General features: G+C 37.5%; 1 protein-coding gene across 2 annotated transcripts in view; it reads right to left on the bottom strand.

Moving 5' to 3' along the window:
* The window catches only part of LOC126470176 (double-stranded RNA-binding protein Staufen homolog 2-like), a 257,254-nt gene that overhangs the window by 185,359 nt on the left and 46,715 nt on the right, over window positions 1-25,180 (bottom strand). For both annotated transcript variants that reach the window (XM_050097836.1, XM_050097827.1), the window contains exon 4: window positions 7,694-7,947. In XM_050097836.1, the coding sequence (XP_049953793.1) occupies window positions 7,694-7,947 (254 nt within the window). The remainder of the gene's footprint in view (window positions 1-7,693; window positions 7,948-25,180) is intronic.

Below are 25,180 nucleotides of genomic sequence, written 5' to 3'. Positions count from 1 at the left end.
CCACGTAGTAAAATTCGCCAACACGGAAGTTCTGGCTGTAGAGAAGAACTATCACACCCGCTTGTACAGAGAAGCTGCAGAAATACACACATGTGAGAACAGCTTCAACAAGAAAGAGGAAAGCCTCAAGGTAAAAGGATCCTGGCTTCCTGTAGCGTAGCCAACAACCGTCGAAGGTAGCCAGAGGAGAACCGCACCGGAAATGACCACAGAGAAGCCCTCGGACATTGGCGCATCAGCTACATATAGTCTGCGGCTGCGAGCTCCGTTTCAGTCCACCACCAGCAATGGAGGGTGAAACCTTGACAATGCCAGCCACTTAAGCTGGCGAAACGTAAGAAAAATCGTCAGACAAACGTCGTCTGAAGAACCAGAGACAGAATGCAACAGGCAATTTGACAACAAGTGGCCACGAAAGCCTTAACAATTTTGTATCTCATATGCAATCAACTTGTTCTACCAATATATAGGCGAATGGGAGCACTTCACTGTCAGTCTTTCAGATTCACTCCAAAGACTTCTGAATGTTGAACAGTGGAAATATTAGCAGCCCTCCCATAATTTTTTGCGTCCACACACTTTCTTACTGCAGAAAATGTTACAGTAACAAGAATGACAACTCATGAAGGCCTGTAGCCACATAACCCAATTTATTTTTGCCAAAATCCAAATCACACAAATTGAGATTTATGTAGTATAACTGAACAAAACGAATTATCTGTAGAGAATTAAACCAATGAAACTGCCAGTTGGTCATGTGAGAATAAGCATTTTTGATATTTCCAAAAACTAAAAGTAACAAAGGAATCAAGAGAACCGAGTGCTTACATGTTAACAATTCTTTCACACACACACACACACACACACACACACACACACACACACACGCAGTATCCACAGACAGTGGCGTATTTAACCAATCCACAGCAAACAATAATATGCATTCCTATAAATAGATGTATCTTTTTATTCATTCAATCTGTTGGCCTCACCTTGCATGACTAGTTCTCCTTTTGCAACATCCTGTCTGCAATTTTACTGACAGTGTTTTTATCAAAATATTTTTCTCAAAGCCTCAGAGGTCGAAGAATTAATATGGCAGTGCTTGTCAATAAATATTAAACTAATGTCAGAATTTTCTAATTCTTTTCTTTCCCATGCTTGCCAAATCAAACAATTTACTTGTCATTTCAGATGATCATTTCAATCTTGAGAAAGGCACTGCAAGGCTGCAATTGCCCAAAGAATAAAGAGGAACCTGCTGACATTGTTGGAATAAATGATGATATCATTGGAATATATGCCAAGATGTTCAGATGCAGATGATTATAGAAAACTACATAGGCTGCTCATCTGCCAACCACAAATTAAATAAGTGTCATAGATCAGTTACAAACTGACACCCGTAAATTACTATTAAAATTAAGAGGGCATGAGCACGCAGTAAGAAAATAAAATGCCACCTTTTTTGCAATGCTTTATGAAGATAGGTCATTCCACAAATTCTTCCTACCTGAAAGGAAACAGGCCTTGAATCAAACCAACAAGCTCTTGTGTGTCCACTTACAGCATGCAGGCTGTTAACAACATGCACATTATGTAAAAAGTGAAGATCGTACACTTTGATGTAATTTTTCAGTTCACATTTCATTTTTATTAAACCTGATGGTCTCTTCTCAGGGTCAGTTAATAAAGGAAGGCAGATGATAAAATAAACACTGGCATTCCAGATGACCACACAGCTGTCCAAAATGATCAACTGGAGTAAACAATCTTGCATTTGAGCTAATGAGTATGTTAAAGGTGACTACAGTGCCTTTCAATGATGGTCAAAATATATGTCAGGAGATGTTTATTTTGATGACTGCTGTGTACCCTTTATCATATTTTTCACATGTAACATTTCCACGACCACACAATTGTCCCTTTCAATTGGAGTAATAGAACATAGAACAGGACACATTGTCATAAAGTGTCCCCTAATGACCACTATGGATGTTGTAAGCACTATTGCATTTCTCTATAGGTTGTCATACACTACTTAATGAACCAATCTTCCCATGAAAGTGCTGGAAATTAAGTATAACCAAGGCATAATGCATCTATAATAAAGCACAAAACTAAAGGACGAAGGTAACTTTTGCATGATGAGACTGCCAAGTAACATAACTCAATTAAATTTGGATCATAAAGAGAAAGAACTGCTATAGTATAGTACAGAAGCTAACTGAAAGAAACACACATAGAGATGAACTGAAATGATATACAAAAAACAATAATTACACTCATGTCACAATGATTTATGATGGTATCCTGGACATAACAAAAGGTACGACATGATTCTTAACAGGATATATGATCACCACAGACAGCAATGCATGCTCTGCAACATGCTCCCAAGCAGGTCACAAGGTTGGTAAGGAGTTCTTGAAGTAGGGCATTCCAGTACAGTTGACAACTGCTGGATGGTTATTGGTGCATATGGACGTGATACGTCTCCCCAAAACATCCTATACATGCTCCATGGTATTAAAGTTCATGGAATGAGCAGGAATCAGGCACCAATTTTCTTCTTTCTTTTTTTAAGCGTTTACTTGACACATCATGATGTCTCGACATTCTTTCAGATTTGTATGCAACTCTGAGAAACAACATGCCATAGAAGGCTGTGGCTTTTTTATGTTCTCTTTGAATTTTTTTACCACAGAATGCTTATGCTGATTATTGAACTTCTTTGTTCATGTGCTTGTAAATCTTTGAAAACAAAACAAACATTTCAATATTTGATAGTGTGCTGTGTTTATAAAGAAACTGTTGTGTGTTGTTGCTCTCATTTTAAATGATTAAACCGAAAGGCATCTTCAAGAGATGCTAGAGCAAAGGAAAAGGTCCTACAGAGCTACACCGGTTGTGGATAGTAGTGAAACTGGGCGAAGTAATAGTTGTAGTGGTGAGAAGAGTGTCGACATTCCTCCCACTCCACAAAAAACTGCAAAGCTCACTGTCTAGGAGATGCATTACCTATCCATGAAGGTAAATATAATCATGGATTTGAATATTTTAACATCAGTATTGAAAGACACTGTAGGATGCAAGTGATGTGGTGGAGATGTAGTGCTTTCTGCAAATGTGACTATCGGAAATGGATTAGTCTGTGAACTTAAAATCACATGCAAAAACTGTGGTGTTGATAGATCATTTCTAACTTCTACCAAATGCAGAAGTAATGAACTATATGAAGCCACTGTGAGGTTATTTTATGGACTTAAGTGTTATGGGAAAGCTAGTAGTGGTGGTAGACTACTTTGTGCACCCTTGTATCTACCAAACCCTCCCACACAATATGAGAAGTATACTGTAATTATGGCAACTGTATATACTCTGTTGCGACAGAATCCACAAAAATTGTCGCTGTAGAAGCAGTCAAAGAGAATGTTAGTGTAAAACATATTAGTGTAGCATTTCATGGGTCATGGCAAAAAAGGGCCATACTTCCAAAAGTGGATTTGCTACTGCAACAAGTGTCGAAACTGGAAAGGACTCTGAAATTCTCACTACATATTGTCAAAGATGAACCCTAGTAGGTGATATTGATGAGGAAAAAAAAGAGTGTCTAAATGCCCTCATACACAAAGAACTAGGAAGGGTCAAGTGGTAGTATGGCAACAACATCAGCTATGGCTATATTTCATCATTCATAATCAGAGTACGGAGTTTTATATCTGAAATGTCTATGAGATGGAGGCTGCAAATCCTTCAACACTGTTTTAAAACGCAAACCCAATGATGAACCTATTAAAAAGCTTGAATGTGCAGGCCATGTAAAGAAAAGGATGTGAATCCACCTTCGTCAGCTGAAAAAGAAACTTAGTGATACCAAATTTTCAGATAGGGAAAAGTATAAAATATGCTGGAAGGCTTACTGATGAATTTCAGGAATACTACAGCAAAACCATGAAAGAAAACACGATTTTGGGTGCATGAAAAGAGTGATGTGGGCAACATATTTTCACTGGCTGTCCACAGATACTAACCCAGAACATACCTTGTGCACGCCCACACGAGATACATGGTGCAAGTGGCCCACACGAGATACATGGTGCAAATGTAGAAAAAGCAGAGGCAGCGGGCAAATTAGATGATTTCAAACATAAACATTCAGTACCTGAAGCAATAATGGAGGCCATTAACACTATTTCAGAGACTTGGCTAATCCTGACTTGCTAAAGAAATGTCTCCATGATAAGAAATACAAACATTTACGAAGCATTTAGCAATATACTGTGGACTCAGATAACAAAAAGATGTCTTTGTAGGCATAAAAGCTAAGATTAGGTGTGTGTGATGCAGCTATCTTCTTCAATGATGGGAATTCTGGAAGAATGTAAGTTCTAGAACAGCTGGGAATAAAAATTGGGCAGAATACAGCAAGAACATTGGAAGCCATGGATTGATTAAAGAGTGCAGAAGGCTCAAATCTCTGTTCAGCATACGACAAACGAGGCATGAAAGAAGAAGGAAGAATTTGATGAATAAGAAGGATCAGATTACGAAGCAGGCTGCTATCACCCACTTTTCTTTTTGTAGTAAGAAATGTGTGTTTCCACAGACTTGCCGATTAACTTGAATTTTCTCAAAACTAAATTTTCTGACAAAAGCCCCATTTTCTCAGGAACCAATAAATATATAAATATAAGAACTGAAGAAATTATTCATATAGTGGTGGTGATTATACAGATCTACAATCAGCATTTTGAGAGTCATATAACTGATGGTATCTTGTATAAATCAGAATTGTTTAAAAATACATAAATCAACAAAATAAAATAAAAACGAACATATATTTTTAAAAAAATTGTACAAACTAAATACATTCAGACATTCAATTGGTAAAAATTTGGTACGGATATCTTCAATAGTTTTGGAAATAATGGGTTAAATATTCGCAAAAATTTTCTTTTACCATGTCTGGTCTCACTTTAATTATTGTCAGTACTTTTGCTGCTCTCCTCCCAAAGCTGCTTGTTCTCAATATAATTGAGGACACTTCTTGGACTTTTTGATGACAGAATTTGATGACATTGTGGACCAAGAGAAAAAAATCCAATCATACATACAGCTCACAGGTGACTTTTATTGCCAGATGGAGTGAGTGTCTAATCCTCATCAAAAATGCTATCAGAATAATGTTTTAAATGGTTTGTTCACAAAGACATCAAAAGCACATTCAGTTTTGTAGTCATACCACCAGGAATAATGAAATGGTGTGTGTTCAAAGCAGTCACTTTATTCTTCACTTTATACCTAATGTGGCCTTTAAAGGCATCAAACACTAGTGTAGCTCTCTTAAATGAACAGTGCACTCAGTCTGTGATCCCGATCATTATCTAGCAAGTCCATAACTAATTCCCTTGTCATACTGCATTTTCCTGGAAATGAATCATTAGACACTTGGGGATATTTTTCTTAAGCAACAATGTGCACTTCAGAATAACAGGAGAGAGGAGTGGTAGTGGCAGCTTTCTTCCTGTACAGTGATACTATTATCACATTGTTCTTAATTAGATATATTCTGCCCCTTTACAGACACTGTCACATTACTCAGAATACCCCAGAAGCGAGATGTCTCATTGGTACTGGTGATCTGGTGTGGAAGGTGAGTGATGCTGCCACATTTGGATCACGTGCCTCTGGAAGTTGATGAGGTTTCTGGTAGTCTCTGTGCTAGTGAAGTACTTGCCAGATAGAGTGAGCACATCCACACACAAACCTGTGGTAACGACAGATACTCTCACAAAATTCTGTCTGCTATATTTAAGGCCTTCACAGTTTCCAAGGCATTTACCTGGATTATCTGTTGAAAGAGGGAGCCACCCTTTCCTTTTATGTTGTACAATGGAAACAAAACTAGCTTTAATTTCACGATATTTCCCAGCTTTCAGCCCTCTCATAGGATTTCCTTGATGAATCATCAGTTTGCAGCTTGTTTCTCAATGCAATCCAAAACCTCACATTATATTCAACTGAACTCTTGATTTTTGCTGTTTTCCTATCAATGTTCTTTTTGCAGATTTTAAATTTGCATTAGAGCTATGCCAAATTCTGAAGTTTGTCAATGATTATCTTTCAACATTATCACTCACTGATGTAGAGTAAACATTACACTTTTGTTGGTGAGAAAAATGTGCCTTTCTTCTCACGTAAAAAAAAAAAATAAATTGAAATGCGAGTTTGATAGTGGCCACTGGCTAATGGAAACACCACCAATTGGAGATGGTCACACAGTTAATGTCATATACAATGATCAATTTCCAACACTAGAAATATTGTTGCTTCATATCCAACCAAGGAACAAGCAGCACGATAGAAATTTTTATTATGAGAAAATTTTATTTGCGGAGTAATGCAGATAAACTCCATTCTAATTTGTTATGGGAGAATTTTGGGGAAAAATGTATCTTGCATTCAGGTTACCAACAGTTGGTTCCTTATGACAAAACACTCCAGTAAATTAATCAAGAGGTTTTTTTTTTTTACTTGCAATATGAGACATCTTAAGAAGTCCTGATTTTGTGCTATTCAAATGTGTCTTATTTTATCAAGCTGAAAGAGTATTCCTTCTGATGAACTATTATGAATTTGGTCAGCTGAAAAAAGACAGCTGAGGGTAAAGAGTAACGAAAATCACTTGGAAATATTACATGAAGTGTTGACAGTGTAGTGCTGCTGAAGTTACCTAGTACCTTTTGCATGTTTTCACTGTTCCTAACATGAATTTCAACTTTTTCTTCACTGAGCTACTACAGTTTAAGCAGTGTGGCCAAGTAAATCTGGAATCCACTCTATACAAATCCAGTTTGTTTCCAACTTCACAGTGACAGTTTCATAAAATCTACATGCAATTACTCCTGATGTACTATCAGAGGGTATGTGTAATGCAACATTCGCAAATCAAATTGGAAACAAAAAGTCTTCAGTAGCAAGCTGTGACTATCTTGCTAGTCTCTTTGTGCACTATAGGATGGAGAAAACAATTTAACCTTTTTCCCAGACACAAAATGATCAAACGGAATTATATCAGGCTTGTGTAGCAGTACATTGTTCCTACATAAAAATCAGTAAGTTTACTGTAAATGGAGTTCAGATCAAAACTGGCTTTTTGAACATGTAGTGTTAAAGAACAAAGATTAAAATTCCTGCTCTTTGGAAGCAATGACACAGCACTATTGCATCCAAAAACACTACAGAAATTTGCACAAAGTTTTTCGTGCCTGTGGACTAACATTATGTAATATCTATACATGAATGGTTTAATTTGATTATGTCCACTCTTAGCCATTACAAGATGAGTCTTTGGTTCACAAAAATATACAAGGTTGTGGTGGGGAGGAGGAGCACCCACAAAAATGAAAGAAAATGTGTGCAGTTTAAGCAAGAGTGGAAAGACAGGAATGGATGAAGTAGCTTAAGGAAAGAGAAAATAAAAAAGGAGTTGAGCAGAAAGGAGAAGCCAAAAGGGAATGGGCAGATGAATCTTAACTGTGATCAAATTTGTAAGTAAATATCAGTTCTATCAAATTTTTTAATTATATATTTAGCACAAGATTTAAACGCACAGCTCCCAATACCACACTTTTGGTTACATCATGCCAAAATCATCACCTAACTAATAAAAACACAAGCACTGCCTTACCTTGTTGAATCTTGCAAGTTCATTGACAAGACACATAGGGGTTTTCTCTTTCGTGTTTGCCAAGTTTGTTGACGTGGTTGTACTATTAGCAGAAGATGTAGCATTAGTGGTAGATGTTGACGGTGATGGTGATGTTGCTGTTGCTGTTGTTGCTGTGGCTGTGTTTGAGACAGTGATTGTGGATGTACAGTGAGTGCCAGATTGTGATGGTGCATGCTGCTGTCGCGTACTTTCTCCCTCATTCATCAGCATTACTAGAACAATGAAAAATAATTACTTCATTGTTACAATTATTTTCAAAATGGGTGAAATAAAAACAGTCAACTTATCTCAATTTCCGTATTTTGGACTACAATCCATGAAATGTGATGGTACTGAACTTGAAAGACTATTTGGGCAGGAAAACATAGGTAATTCAACACTGTGAAATAAATAGAAATTAACTGCAAGGAGTATAATGTTGCAATAATTTTCATGTATCAGCACATTCAAAAACAACAGTTTTCCATACTTATATACGACATACAGCAAATGGTATCAATACCACACTTTGTTAATGGTTCCACAACCCACTTTTAAATGACAAATATAGATGTAATACATATACCACTCAACATATGACTGGAAAATCATGCTGAGAGTAGTTATCCATTTAAACCACATATTATATTCAGGAACTGATACTGGAGAAAATTTGAGCAAGGCTTGCTATTAAATAAATCACACAACAAATGAGGAAATTTTTCCTTTACAGTATTCTCTTGGTGTTAATTTGAGAACAGCATGGTTTAAAAATAAGAAAGCTTCGAATCACACACACAATTCCGCATTTAACTTTAAAACAACTATTATAATAAATCTAGTACCTATACATATTTGCCATAAAAATTATACCACTACTAGGCAATTATCTTTCAACATAAATCAATTACTAATGAAAAATGCAGAACAAGTGGAACCACACTGGTAACCAAACAACAGGTATGCAGAACACTACGCAGAAAACTTTCAGATTTATTTTAACTTAGTCAAAAGAAATAGTATTGTGGCTTACAGCAGCTTTAAATAACATGCTCTTGAGACTCATCAGATCAAAACACTATAAATAAAAACAGCTTCTTGGTAACACACTGTCATGTGGAGGAGATACAGCCCATATCTACATCCGAATGGGGGCAGAGACTTCATCCTCATTTCACTATACTCAAAGCAGAACACAATGGTTTCATACTCACTTACTATTGCTAGTACTGTACAACTTCCTGCAGCTAAAAGAGGAATCTGGACACTGTCAGTTTTTCATAAATATTTAAAAAGTGATAAATAAAAAAATGAAAATATATATTTCTTTTCCAAAAGTACATACATCCCTAGTAACTGAATGCTGACTTAAAGTTTTTGCACAGGCAAATATAACTGCAACCTAAATGGCATCTTGCTAATAATACCACTAGGCTGTATGAATAAAAAATGAGAACATTCCCTGGAGAAGATTCTCAGAGCAAAAGAGCATTCTCTGAGTAAGTCCTCAATTCCATATGAATAAAAAAAATTCGTAGCCTATTCTCTCACCATGGAGTATTTTCTTCTCACTACCTCCCCTCCTCCTTGAGTAAGTTCCCGGCAAGAATACTGAAATAAAACCTCTTTGGTTCTCAGTCTGTATACATCAGTGTGCCAAAGAGTGTGTGTTGCGATTACATTTGTGAATAGAAACTGTGTGTTTTAGTCATGTTTGTGTGCAGGGATGAAAGACTCAGAATTTGCTTTTATTAATGCAGTAAAAGATTAACCAGTGATTATTAGCAAATCACAAACACCTAACACAAGAAAAGAGAAACCTGGTAGCTTGAAAGAAATTCAGATACGATAGGGTAAGTTTTTAAAAAGAAATAAAAAACATTAAGAGAAGTGTACAACATGAAATCACGACTTAAGCGTAAGACTGGTTTGAAGAAGACTGGGAATGTCAAAGTAATACTACAAAAGAAGGAGGAACTCTTCTTCAAGTTTTTAGATGGGGTTGTCTGCAACACTAGTATACATAGAATTCATGGTAAGTCAGCAAAAACAAAACAATTTTTGTTAAAAACAGTCCAATAAATTTTGGTAAAACTAGTTCAGTGGAGCACACACAAAACTTGACAGAACCCCTCTCATGTTTATGCCTAAACCTGTTAGCCATATATCATGACACATACTAATATACCATTTTTTTAAATTTTGTTTTAGGGCCTTCTGTGGTAGGTGCATCAACTTGAACCAGTGTACCCTTCACTGATCGCAGTTTCGATGTTGTGCAATCACTTGATTCCAACTTTACAATACACAAACATTTATGCACGATTTACAAAATGCAATTGAAGACCTTCCCAATGTAATGGGCCCTGAAGTAACTTTATTTGCTTTATCGTCTGTTTTGGCTCCTCAGAGAGCGAAACAACAAAAATTATCTATGAAGACACAGGAAATGATAAATTTATCTAATGTAGAGTTATAGTGTCTCATTTTGCTGCAGCAGCTAGAAGTTTTTAAGCAAAAGCAACAAAAATTGATGTGAGAGGAGGAGAAAGAGAAACAGACTTCACATTCTCTTATATGTAACAATAGAACATTCTTCAATATGATATTTTGAAATGTCATATTTGTAAAATTAAAAATTACTTTTTATATTAAATATTTGTTTACATTCAACTTTATCTTTTAAAGCTATGATTCAATGCTAATTTATTTCCAGTGGAACAATAAGAGTATCATGCTCCAGTTTCAAGTGTTAGAGGTTAAATAATTTGTGCATTTGCTCACTCTAGTATTTTGTAAACACTTTCATCACACCAAAAAACGATTTTTGGTATAAGTAAAATTTCCAAATCAAATTTCAGCAAGTTCCAAGAAAAATAAAAAATACAAATTTGGCCTTTTTAAACAAAGTTTAGATACAAACCTTTCACGCACTACAGTTGACATATAACATTAATGATTTCTCATCTTTTGTTTGTACCATGTGTATGTATGTTTGCTGCTGCAGCATCTGCTTCTCTCATTACTGGAAAATTACTGTCAACATCACTATAGTAGAGACAGCATAAGAAGGTTCCTGGCAGCTCGCAGTTCCGTTGGTAGCTTTCAAGTGTGAAACGCAAATAGCTGCAGCCAGAAACAGTATCTGCCTACAGAGCCGTGACAGCACAGAGGCACTGCCAAAGACACATTTACAAAATCACGTTATGTTAATAGTTGAGGTAAGCCCGCGTAGGTGCCACGCCCACTTCACTGCAACTGTCAGGGATCAACTTATGCTGACTCAACTACAGGTGCCTCATAATCCTGATACCCTACCTGCTGTGCAATGCTGTGCCGAATAAAACATGCTATAATCACTTTGGGTGTTTTTGTTTGGGCAAGTCTTATTTTGCTACACAGAATTGGAAAACTTTTCATCTGTCCAAAGGACCATTCGATTATTACTATTTCCTTCAAATGAAGTCTGTTGTAGGTCTTCTCATCAGCTATTTGGTGATTCTGGAGTAGTGGTATTAATCACAGTGCAACACTATGTGCTTCATCTCCTAACATTAAAGCATTTCACTGGTTTTCTCTTAGCATCTCAGATAGATAAGAGGTTTTCCATACACAAGCATCATGTACAGAACCGGGCCACAAAGAATCGACACTAGGGAACATGTAATTACATGTTGCATGTACACTTATACTAGGAAAGCCCTTTCGGTTATTATGTTCATCTCCATGTAGTGAAGGTTGCATTATTGAAAGCCCCCACTGTACATAAAAACTGATATCTTAATTGCAACTTCACTTTCACTGTTTCAAGTTCACCTATGTTTCTCAGTGACTGGATCCACAATGGTGCTTTTCAGTAACATGATTAAGAACATAAGAAAATGTTAGTGACCCAGTTGTCTGGTTTATACCCAAGTCTCCTACACCATTCTGAAAACCGGGGTGCGCTAAATAGTGCAAAAGTGTTTTCATTTTTGATTCAGTTTAAAGACCACCCCCTCTTCTTTCATGATTTTCAAAAGGAACTGATACACCAGCCAAATAAATTTTTCATTGTTAAACCTGTATAACCTTCTACAGTTTCTCTCTTCAGTATTTTTTCGGAATCTGTTATCTTTTGTCTTTTGAGTGCCATACATTCTGCCAATTTAACTAAGAACATTTCGTAACACTCAATGACAACAGAACTTACTTAGCATGAAGTATGCTACAGAGCTCACTCAAAAACACCGAATATGTTCCCTGCTTGTAAAACGAATTTTATTCATATGAAATCACAGGATGTTAATCATATTGAACGGCTTCCCCCATTCTTTTACTCATTATGAGAACATTCTTGGGTGAAGTATATCCTCTGACTCACTTCGTTCATGCAAACCTGGGAATGTTCTTCGAAATTGTAAGTGTAAAGTACATTCTCTGTTTTATTCATGTGACTCATTATCATATTCATTCAGTCTTTACATCAGAGTAAAGCATTTCAGAAAAATGCAGAATGTTCTTCCAGAATACTAGTAACTGCATAACTGATACCAAAGCAAAATTCAACTCATGAAGATAACATGTAATTAATCTAGGAGTAGAGCAATTGGTACTGACTCTAATGTCAGCAGGGTAAGAACCAGTCTTGTTAAAAAAAAAAAAAAGAAGCTCTGCATCTACACCCTAAAAGCAATCCAGGAGATGGAAGAAACTGAACACGAGCTGCTTCTATAGCATGAGCATATGAGAGCTTCTACATGTAGGACATGGGACACTTTAGATGAAAAAGAAATTTAACTGTAACGGAAGGGTCAGTTCTTCTATATTTAGGGTAAGTGGCAAAACACATGTTATGAATTTGCAAGCTGTTTTGTCAATAAATAGCGGGATGTACACACAGGATGAAACGGAGCACATCCTTTATATAAAACTAACCGGGCTAACATTCTGTGCTGATGACTAGATTAATGTATGGGATAATATGACCACTGACCAGAATAATACCAATGCACTCTCTTAAAAACAAAAGCGACCACTGTGAAGGATTATCCAAATCAGGTGAAAATCAGCAGAGATATCCTGAGGTATATCACGTCAAATTCTGTCCAACTGGTGCATCAAAAGTCCAAGCTGGTTGTTAAGGTCCTGCCCATAATGCTCTCAAATGGGACAGATGTGGTGACCTTGCTGGCCAAGGTAAGGTTTGGGAAGCATAAAGACAAGCATTAGGGACTCTCACCATGTGATAGCAGGCATTATCTTGCTGAAATGTAAGCCCAGGACAACTTGCCATGATGGGCAACAAAATGGGGCATAGAATATATTGAAATACTGCTGCACTCTAAAGCTGCCACAGATGGCAACCTTAAAGTGGCCTTCTGTGAAATGAAATGGTGCACCAGACCATCACTCCTGGTTGTCAAGCCGTATGGCGGACACTCGCCAGGCTGGTAACCCACTGCTGTCCGGGGCACCTCCAGGCATGTCTTGGCTGGTCACTGGGACTCAGTTCGAAGCAGGACTCATCGCTGAAGACAATTCTGCTCTAGTCAATGAGCTTCCAGGCCAAAGATGTATTGGAGAAGCCCTGGACAGCAGTGGGATACCAACCTGACTGTCACCCACCATACAACCTAACAACCAGGAGTGATGGTCTCGGGAGAAATTTCATTTTGTAGCAGGGCGTCCTTTGATTGTTCATTTTGTAGCAGGGCGTCCTTTGATTGTCATCCGCAGTGTCTTTGCAGCCCAGCAGTATGTCAATGATATCCTATGCCCTGTTTTGTTGCCCTTCATGGCAAGCCACCCTGCGCTTACACTTCAGAAAGATAATGCTCATCTGCACATGTCAACAGTTTCTACTTGTCTTTGTGCTTGCCAAATCCTACCTTGGCCAACAAGGTAGCCAGATTCTTCCCAATAAGAACATTTTGGGCATTATGGGCAGGGCCCTCAAACCAGCTCGAGATTTTGACAATGTAACACACCATTGGACAGAATTGAGCATGATATCCCTCCAGACGACTTTCAACAACTATATCAATCAATGCCCAGCCAAATATGGGCTATCAATGGACAAACATATTACTGTGCTGTCCTGTTTGTGAAGTTCTTTCTCTATAATAACTCCTCCAATTTTTCTGAAATTTTAATCATTTGTTTGTCTGTGCATGTACATTACATCGAAAGATTTCCGTCTCATTCGGCTACTTTCTTTTTGGTCCATCTTTTCATTTCATTTTTCTTAGAGTGTTTTATGGATGGTCATATAATCAGTTACACTGAGGTGACAAAAGTCATGGAATACAATATGTACATATGCAAGTGGCAATAGTCTCTCTCATGTCTACAAGGTATAAAAGGGCAGTGAATATGCAGCGCTGTAATTTATGCTCAGGTGAGACATGTGAAAAGGTGTCCAACGCAATTACAGTCACACAATAGGAATTAACAGACTTTGAGCATAGACTGGGACGATGACGTGAATTGGCAGAAGTTTAGGAAAGAAATCAGTCTGTATTCTCCACAAAAACTGGCAAAATGCGTGCATGTGTATGCAAATTCCAAGTTACAGAACATGAATTGTTTAATACAAGCCATATTGAATACCGTCAGCAAAGAAGGCAACAGTCAAATCAGAAATTCAAAAAATGATGAAAGACGACGTAATGGAGAGCTCGTACAGCACATATTGTAACAAAGTCAACAAAAGTGGGCAGCGTACGGCTTGTGATTGACACATGAGCAATAAGCAGGATAATTGTGCCACAAGGGGATCAGCCTTAGAATACCGAGGAGTCATTGCAATATTTCTAAGGTGCGAGCTACTAAATCTGAACATAATGAGCAGGAATTTACAGACAGAACTGAACCCTAACTGTGAAAATACACATCATTTCTCTTCAATGGCCAGTGCTACCCATTTAAAGTGATGCCATTCAGATTAAATGTGTCGGCTTTGGCATTTATATGAGCATTAGATCAAATGCTGGGAGAAGAAGTAAATTATAATGATGGTAACCTTGCATCAACAGTGACAGGAAAAGAAAGTCTGTCCATCACAGAGAGATATCACAATGGTTCAAAAATGTAGGAGTGTGACATTAAACTTAGATAAATCACATCTTGCAAAGAAACAGTTTCTAGGGCTTATAAACTCAGTAAGAGGAACTGATCCAGATCCACTGACGTTGTCTGTCATTGCAAATTTATCATCACAATGCAAAAAACAACTAAACGCTTTCCTCGGCCTCTGCAGGTATTACAGAAAATTTCTGAATTACTACAGTAGAAACAGCACTGACAAATTTATTATGAAAAAATTCCTTATGGGTGAGAAAAAGGGAAGAGAAAGAGATTTTCCAAAGAATTAAACACCATTTGTGTGCAGCTCTGATACAACAACATCTGGATTTAAATGAAGACTTTGATCTAGGTAACGGTAGCTGTAAATATGGGACAGCTAGGGAAATGTATCAAACACATGAAAGAAATCGACAAACCAAATGGAGAATGATCATGTCTGGCAGCCAAGCATTGAGTGTATGGGTATACAAATATACAATGACTGAGCAGGAGGCATTTGTTATACACTGGAGAGCCAAAGAAACTGGTACACCCACCTAATGTAGTGTAAGGCCCCCGCTAGCACGCAGAAGTGCCACAACACGGTGAGGCATGGACTCGTCCACTGTCTGAAGTGGTGTTGGGGGGGAACTGACACCATGAATCCCATAGGTCTGTCCACAAATATATAAGAATACGAGGAGATGGAGATCTCTTCTGAATAGCACACTGCAAGGCATTCCACATATGCTCAATAATGTTCATGTCTGGGGAGTTTGGTGGCCAGAGAAAGTGTTTAAACCCAAAAGAGTGTTCCTGGAGCCACTCTGTAGCAATTCTGGATGTGTGGGGTGTCGCATCGTTCTTCTGGAACTGCCCAAGTCCATCGGAATGCACAATGGATATGAATGAGTGCAGGTGATCATACAGCATGCTTATGTACGTGTCACCTGTCAGAGTCGTATCTAGATGTATCAGGGATCCCATATCACTCCAAATGCACATGCCCCACACCATTACAGAACATCCACCTGCTCGAACAGTCCCTTGCTGACATGCAGGGTCCATGGATTCATGTGGTTGTCTCCGTACCCATACACGTCCATCCGTTTGATACAATTTGAAACGAGACTCTTCCGACCAGACAACTTGTTTCCAGTCATCAACAGCCCACTGTCGGTATAGACAGGCCCAGGCGAGGCATAAAGCTTTGTGTTGTGCACTCATCAAAGGTGCACGAATGGGCCTTTGGCTCCAAAACCCCATATCAATGATGTTTTGTTGAATGGTTCGCAGGCTGACACTTGTTGATAGCCCTGCACTGAAATCTGCAACAATTTGTCACATTGAACTATTCTCTAAAGTCGTTGCTGGTCCCATTCTTGCAGGATCTTTTTCCGGCCGCAGCAATGTCAGAGATTTGATGTTTTAGCAGATTCCTGATATTCACAGCACACTCATGAGATTGTCATATTGGAATAACCTCACTTCATCGCTAGCTCGGAGATGCTGTGTCCCATTGCTCGTGCACTGATTATAACACCACATTCAAAACTCACTTAAATCTTAATAACCTGCCATTGTAGCAGCAGTAACCGATCTAACAACTGCGCCAAACACTTGTTGCCTTATATAGGCATAGCCAACTGCATCGTTGTATTCTGTTTACATATCTCTGTATTTGAATATGTATGCCTCTATACCAGTTCCTTTGGCACTTCAGTGTGTAGTATGATATTTTGAAAGGTTTCGTTGTAGATATTGGGGAGACACACCACAGTTAGAAAAAATGGACCATCACATGCTATCATTCCTGATGCAGTATAAAATAGCACATAACATATTGATGAGATGAACACTATTATTACAAGACTATAGCTTTGAAGTACAATATGTACCAGGGATGCAGAAAACTGTACCAAACGCACTTCTGTGCCTGCCCACAGACATCGAGGTACCCAATGTATCACAAACCATAACTCAAGAAATATGGATGCAGTTTATTAAAATGGAAAGAGACAAATACATTTGGTAGTTATTAAAAAATGTTAAGTTGAAACAACATGCCAACCCTAGTCTGCAAATGATAAAAGATGATCACATGGACCGTGCAGAAAGAAAAATAAGAACATATTCTCTATTGTATCAAGAAGTTCTGTATAGACAAACAAAACTCAATTTGAACAAATTACAAGTGTGTAATCCCAGACATGCCATAGATGAGTTAATAACATGTAACACACCTAAAGTGACACACATCTGGCCATAAGTTATTTTTAAAGAAATTGCAGGAACAGTATTTTCGAAAACATGTCAAAACAAACAAGAAAATTCTTGCAAGTGTGCGTAAAGTTCCAGAAAAACAAAGTCTTGACTGTACAACATCAGGGATTAATGCATCATGTAATTTCTAAACAACTTTGACAAATAATCGCCATCTACTAGTATGGACCCTCCTGCAACCTAAAAGAAATTTTACGTAGATAATGGTGGTGCAGGAACAGATTTCAAAACTTTATCCATTAAGAAAGGCCAATGCAAATGCCATGTAGGGGAACTGCAACAAAATTATTTTGAAAACATTCCCTAACCACAGTGCAAGTAAAGTGACAATGGACATCCATGTAATTAAAAGATTTGGGGACAATTTCTTGAATCAAGTGGATTAAGCCAGATCCAGATTTCTCACTACTATCCAGAACTAAACCCAGTTGAGTGCACAATAAGAGAATTAGGATGCCACTTTAGGACAAGCTATGGAAATAAACACAAACCATGGGCAGAACAACTACACTAATCAACAGCCATTTTGTATCTGGGATGTGATACATGAACTAGTATGTATTTTGGTGGATAGAATCCAAATATACCTTTCAAAATGTTCTATCACGTACCATTTTCGAGTTTTTAAAGATTTTTTTTAAATTTTTCATATTCAGTATTTCGCTTTTAGCTGTTCTTCTGTTTTGATATTTAATTGTTTTTTATTTGCAGAGGAGAGCTAGAAGATCTACAATTCGACAGTAAATGGTTGGTGTGGTAATCCAGTGGTGTGAAAGAGATCCTCAGTGAGTGTTTCCTGTGAAAGATAGTGCAAAATTTTTGTGTTTAAAACTTACACTAAGAAAAATGGCAACAAGTAAATCTCGTTGGTGTCTAAACCATCCCGACAACTTTTGTTGTGTGTGTGGGAAATTCATTCCAAAAGCCCAAAGAAAACCAATCACTGATTTGGTTGAGAAGGCACATAAATTGTATTTTGATTGTCCTGCTGGTGAACAAGATAAAAATTTTGCACCTCATATTGCCCGCGTAACCTTAACCGAGTGGTTGAAAGGAAAACAACGAGCCACGCCATTCGCTGCTCCGGTGGTGTGGTGGGAGCCTAATGACCATTATTCAGACTGTTACTTCTGTCTTACAAATATTTCGGGGCATTCAAGCAAAACTAGACATAAAATAAAGTACCCAAATGTATCTTGAGTGCACTTGCCTGTGCCCCATGATGAGGGGTTGCCTGTTCCTATCTGTAAATTGAAATCCACGGAACCAGACACCATGTCAAGTGAATCAGAAACTATTGAGCATATAGAAGAGTACTGACTTCAATATCACGACACTTCAGCTCAGCTCTTTAATCAAAGGAACTGAATGATTTGGTTCGCGATCTAAAGCTTTTGAAACAGCAAGATGAACTCTTGGGGTTAAGAATGCAACAACAGAACCTTCTAGCTCCAGGGACAAAAATTTCCTGTTTCAGATCAAGAGGTGCCTCCTTTGCTCAATATTTTAATATGCAGAATTCAATGTGTGTATTGTAGAAATGTCAATGGTCTGACGATGCAGCTAGGTGTACAACATAATCCACAAGAGTGGAGACTATTTATTGACTCCAGTAAAACCAGCTTGAAAGCAGTACTACTGCATAATGGCAATGCATTTCCATCAGTACCTTTGGCTTACACAGTAGACATGAAACTTATGAAACCATAGCTTTGCTGCTGAAGGCAATCAAATATAAGGATCATGAATGGCAGCTTTGCTGTGATTTAAAAGTTGTTGACTCCTTACAGGTTTACAGGCTGGATTCACGAAATAACGCTACTTTTTGTGCCTTTGGGACAGTCGTAACGACAAGAACCACTATACAGTCAAGGAATGGCCTATAAGGAAATCATATGTTACTGGAAACAGAAACATGAACAATACCCCAATGGTCGAGCCCGATGAAATCATTTTGCCTCCCTATGAAGTTGGGCCTTATCAAGAACTTTGTAAAAGCTATGGATAAAGAAGGTGAGGCCTACAATCACTTACAAGAAAAGTTTCCCAAATTAAGTGAGACAAATTTGAAAGAGGGTATATTCAATTAGATGCTTGGTCTTCTTTTAAAGCAATTGTGAATGACTTTTTGGGTAACAGAAAAGACAAAAACTATGTTACCATTGTGAATGACGTGTTGGACAACTATAAGAACATGGGGTGTAAAATGTCGCTTAAAATTCACTTTTTACATTCTCACCTTGATTTCTTCCCGGAAAATTTTGGAGCCTTAAGTGATAAGCATGGTGAACGCTTTCACCAAGACATTCTTACCATGGAACACCATCACCAAGGCCATTGGAACCCTTTGATGAAGGGATCTTGTTAGGGAGAGTGATGAAACGGCAAACAAAAGAAGAGCTCCGTCATCACATTTTTCAAAAACCAAAGACTATTAAAGGTGAAAATATCTTCTGGACTAATTTGGACCTTTTATTGGCATATACATACAAAATAGTATTGATTTTCAAACGATCTGTATGTGCATTTTTGTTTGAGTTTAATTGGGTCAATTTTTGCTATTACCATTTTTTATTCTGCTGAGTATCTAGGAAATGTGACATCATACAGAAAAACTAATTTTACCAGTGTATTCAGCACCCAAAAATTAGGTAAATCCACCCATTTACAAACCAGACGCAGAAAAAAAGTTTAAATTTGTTAACTAGAGTTATCCATAGTCGAACAAATCACTACTAATATAACTATTGAGAGTATCAGTTTGCCACCATGCCAGAGTCTTTATGGCTCCGAATCAGAAAGTTCATTTCACCTACAACTGCAGTTTTCGCCTGAGGAGCAACTGCTAAGAAAAGATATGATTAAATTGGCATTAAGAGATGAAAAAAAGATGAGCACAGGAGAGGAAGAAACATGACAAACTGGTGACATCAACTGTATAGGTGGGAGATCAGATTTTAGCCAAACACATAATAAGTGTCAAAATTCGATAGTAACGCATGGAAGCTCCATCAAGCTTATAAGAGTCAGTTGGAAACTATGAACATTTGTACACCCAAATGCAGTACAAGCAAAATCAGGGATGCCATTTGGCTTTTAACATTTACAGAACATTAAGCTCTAAAACCAATGCAAAGATGACAGCACGGGAAGTACATATGAGGATACTGAAGAAACTAGTGAGATTTGCACTTAACTGCAGAAGCTGAATTATTTGTACAAATAGTCCATGTAATACATAGACTGCAAGAGATGTCCAGTATTCAGCTGCAGTGATAGTATAAACACTTGCGTGCATTTCCAAGGGGTACAGACACTGTATGTGTGAAGTATTAGTTGATATTAAGCACACTAGGCAAAAACTAGAGCATTTCCTTGGTATTCTTGTGAGCGTGAATGCAAAGGCGAGTTATGATGTACGTTCTGACACACAAGCAGGTGGGTTGACATTTTGCACCCAGATGGAGTGGCAGCTAACACATTCCACAAGCATGATGTCAGCACACTGCCTGGAGAGAAATTTCAAACCTGGAACATTTCACTTCACAAGTGATTCGAGATTCCAATAATCCTCCTCAGAGGCGCAAACTTTGCAAATTTTATATGTGAAGTATTAGTGAACAGAATTATGTGAAGGAATAAAAAGCAGAGCAACTTCCCCCCCCCCCGGTAAGTTGGTGCACAAGTGACAAGGGTACCAGGGCATCGAAAGGGGGAGGGGATATAACTATAACTGTAACAACAACAACAACAACAACAACAATACACAAGGTCATCAGAAACAGTCTGAAAACATCGTAAGGGTATTGCAGAGGAGGTTGCACTCAGAAATAACTGTTAAGAAACAAATTCTATACACTGAGCCATTTCAGAGTTATTAATAATTGAAGTTAGCCAGTCAGGACATCACACACACAAATTCAAGCAGCCTAAGAGAGACAGTCTCGACAAACCTGTTCTTGTTTGGTTTTTTCAAAGAGAACAAATATAGATTAAATTTATTACCTCTGAAAAGGCAAATTTTAACTAATAATGAGTAGTTCAACAAGTGGTAATTCATGGACCCACAGATGTTTATGCATTACCACATTTTAGCGTATGCAGGTGCTTGAATTCGTGAACGCAATGATCTGATTGGCTAACTTCAATGCTAAACAATTCTGAAATGGTACAATGTAAAAAAAATTTTTCTTAACAATTATTTCACAGTGCAATCTCCCCTGCTACACTCTTACAAGCTCTTCAGACTGGTTCTGACCACCCTCCATAAAACCAAACCAAAATGGACGTAATGTTGTACAATGCATGAATCTCTTTCCATGTATTCCTTTTGACTGCCAGTAATTTATCAGTTTGTGCCACATAGTTAATTTGTAGTTATTGATTGTATCTTTTCAGTTTACCTTTGTTTTTGTAGTATATTCATATGAAGGGATCGGGGTCAATGGTTAACATTAACTGCAAATGAACAGTACAAGCAAGTTTTAATTATTCGTGAAAGTAACTGAAAGTGAGAGTAAATTTTCTTGTATTCACTATGTTTGAACAATAATTTAAAATTGATAGTAATTTTTAAAAGACATGGGTGTATATGTCTGAACACTGAAAGAATATGACATTCTCGGGATTGAAGAGATGCTTTATTACATAAAAACCAGACATGTCAGAAAGACTTCAGCAGGTCATAGCGCAATAGTATGAAGAACTGAAGCTGGAAGGAATGGTAGTGAATATAGATTAAAGCAAAGTAATATTGGTTCCAAAGCCAAAAAGATAGGAAGAAGAATTCAAAATACTCTGTAAGGGAAAACCTCTTGGAAAAGCAGACAGTTTTGAATATCATGGCACCATACAAAGTAGTGATCGAACAATACAACAGCGGATGCTAAAGAGAACTAAAAAGGCAGTCTCAGTACACCATTAAAAAAAAAGAGATAAATATGAAAAATGAAACGCAAATTTACAATGGAATTATGGCACCAATTAACAACATGTGGGATGGAGAGGTTGGCAATACAAGAGAAACACATAAGTAGGATTACTTCCAAAAAACTGAAGTTCATGAGGCGAGCAGTGAAAAAGACCAGAAGAGAGAAAAAAAGGCAGAATATGAGAAGAGACTGGGCAGTGTGTGGAGGTTGACAAATGTTGGTTGAGATGGTATTGGCATTATAAGAGAATGGGAGAGGAAAGAAAAGTTAAACAAGTATTTGAAATGAGTATGAATTGAGGAGCTGGACAAGGAAGATCCTGCATCACATGAGAGAACAGGGTCAAGAAACTGGAACAAAAGTGTGGAAAAACAATTGTGGAAATGAAGAGATTGTGTGAGAATTGGGTGGAATGGAAGAAATGGATACAGCAAGATTACCCTGATGCTTGAAACTATTAGGGAACCGATGATGATGATGATGATGATGATGATGATGAAGAAGAAGAAGAAATGTTTTCTTAATTTTAATGCTGTCCTGAGTACAGTGAATAGGTATAACTTACTGTATGCCATTAGAGGATAATATAAACATAAATTTGCATTTCGGTTAGTATTTCCGTATAAGACGAAAGTAACATTTTTCATATGAAACCAAGCTACCTGCATATAAACAGGATTAAAATATTTTATTAAATGAGCACAGGTGTATACAGAAACAAATGAAGGCAGACTGAACACACACAAGCTTGAACTAATGTATGATACATCATTTTGGTTATTTCAGAGCCTTAACCTTCACTGGATGCAATGCATTCTTAGTATCTTCATTTACAGAATATGTTTACTAAATTAGAATTTTGTATGGTGTATGTTAGATATTTTACTTTTAACTGAATAGTAGTCTCTCCTAAGATTTTCAGAAAGATTTAACAATATTCATGAATATTACAGACTATGTAGTTGGGTGATTCCACTCCAAACTGAGACTGAGGCTTACTTTTAATTTTTTTTTTTTAAAGTTTAATAATGTCACAGCTTTTTGAAACTGCAAAAGTTAAATTTTACTGTCCTGAAAAAATTATTATAATTACAAAATTAGTTGAGGAAATATAGTTAAACAAAGTTGGCACTTCTGCAGATGAAGGTGGGAACAAGAGGTTTGCTTTTTGTGTTGGCAACTGATTAAAATTGGGTTGCAGTGAATATTGTTGTTTTCACTGTTAGGTTTCAAGACCAGAACATTATATTTCAGACAAACTTCAGTTTTTAAAGAAAGGTAAGTTATTAAGCATGGAGCTAATTCATGAAAGTGCATTTACTGCCCCTCTCATAAAATAAAACGCGAATAAGTATACCCTCTAACTAAGTTTACACTCTAACTCAGCAATTACAGAAATTCTGTGTATTTTGGGTTACAAGTAAAAACATCCAGTGACCCTTGAGACAGCTTTTAATTTTTAAATGACCATTTATAAATACTAAAAGAAACTGTGTCCCACCAGTCACAGTGTTTTGGATGTTACCAAAATCTAAACCATTTACCACTTCTTGCCATTGTTAAGTTATGTTAGTTGGTACAATGAGTGTCTTGATTTTCATTATATAAAAGCTCATTATTTATACAGAAAATTGGGGAAACAACATCAGCACAGCATATGAGAAAACTTTGAGAAAAGTTGAAGATGCCAGTAAGTGCAATGCCCATAAAGAAAAAGAAATTACGGGATAACAGAAAACAGGAAAATATGAAGATGAAGGCATCCTCCACTGGAAAATCTTTATTGGAACATCGCAAGAAGGGAGCTGAACGAAAAAGGAAGTACAGACTTAAACTAAAATCTTCACCGACTGAAAAATCAGCTTGAGACCTGTGCTTCCCAGTTAGGATCTTATAAATGTCCCCATATCGTCGACAAAGCTGTTTCTCAGGTAAAGAAGGTGGTTCCTTCAAGCCCTTTTTTTAAAAAAAGGTAGTAAAGCACATTTTCTCAGTAGAGAAGATAAGTCTTTGTAAACTTAAAGGTGACTATCTGCTCAAAATACAATTTCTTTTTTCACAAATGATGAAATCAGCTGGCAAACACCTGATAAAATCTTTTGTTGACCATGAAACTGGGAAAAAGAGCTTGCAGACACGTTACATGAATATGACATTAAAGAAAGTACGGTTTCTCTTTAAGCAAGGGAATAAAGACATAAAGACTTCAAAATTTTATGAGTTGTGACCTAAAAATGTTGTCCTAACTTCTGAAATGCCTCAAAATGTACGTGTGTGCAAGTATCGTGCTAACTTTAACTTTATCACCTAAACCATTCACAGAGAAATACGTAATTTCCCTGTTACTCACACTGACGTTATGAATCTTGTTTGTTGCGACATGGGAGGGGAAATAAGCATGACAAATGAATCCAAGAAGTACATCATGATTTTACACACACGCAGTTACTGATGGAACCCTCCCAGGAGACACCACCTTATTGTAGGCACCTTCAGTGCCGGGTGGGAGGTTTTGCGTGCTCCAATGAAACCAAGAACTGTGATGGTGGTAGCACAGGTAGGCAGCGTCACCCAAGCCGGATTGGTCTCAACGAAGGAGACAGACGAAGTGTGACCCGCAACATAGGGCAGGAGGGCTCTATAGGCGTAGGGAAGCCAACCCTCCTAGGGGAGTGAACCCTAAAAAAAATCTAGGTCCTCCAAGATGGGGATTGGGCATGAGGCTCACAACCTCACCCCAGAAAAAAGAGCTTTTTAAGGAACCAAGGACAAAGAAAACCAGATGGATGAAACGGGTAAACAGCCTTGGCAATGGAAATGGCAAACGAATTGGTATTTAGTGACATGGAATGTGAGAACACTGAACAAGCCTGGAGACTACAGAATCTGAAAAAGGAAATGAAGAAATATAATGTGATGATGGTGGCAGTACAAGAAGTGAAATTGAAAGGAAGTGAAATATTAGCATCTGGGACAGACACTGTTTTGCAGCTGTGGAAGCAGAGGATATGGGGGCACAGGTTTTCTGGTTGATAATTCTCAAAAGATTGCCACACTGAACTTTAAGCCTGTTAACGAAAGAATATGCGTATTACGAATGAAAACCCGTTTCTTCAACATATCCTTTATCTGTACATATACACCAACAGAAGATGCAGAGTTGGTGGAAAAAGATGTATTCTATGAGCAACCGGAGCAGGAAATA

Source organism: Schistocerca serialis, chromosome 1, assembly GCF_023864345.2.
Source record: "Schistocerca serialis cubense isolate TAMUIC-IGC-003099 chromosome 1, iqSchSeri2.2, whole genome shotgun sequence".
Classification (NCBI taxonomy): domain Eukaryota; kingdom Metazoa; phylum Arthropoda; class Insecta; order Orthoptera; family Acrididae; genus Schistocerca; species Schistocerca serialis.
Note: the sequence above shows the minus strand (reverse complement) of the source record. Positions and strands in the feature narration are given on the sequence as shown.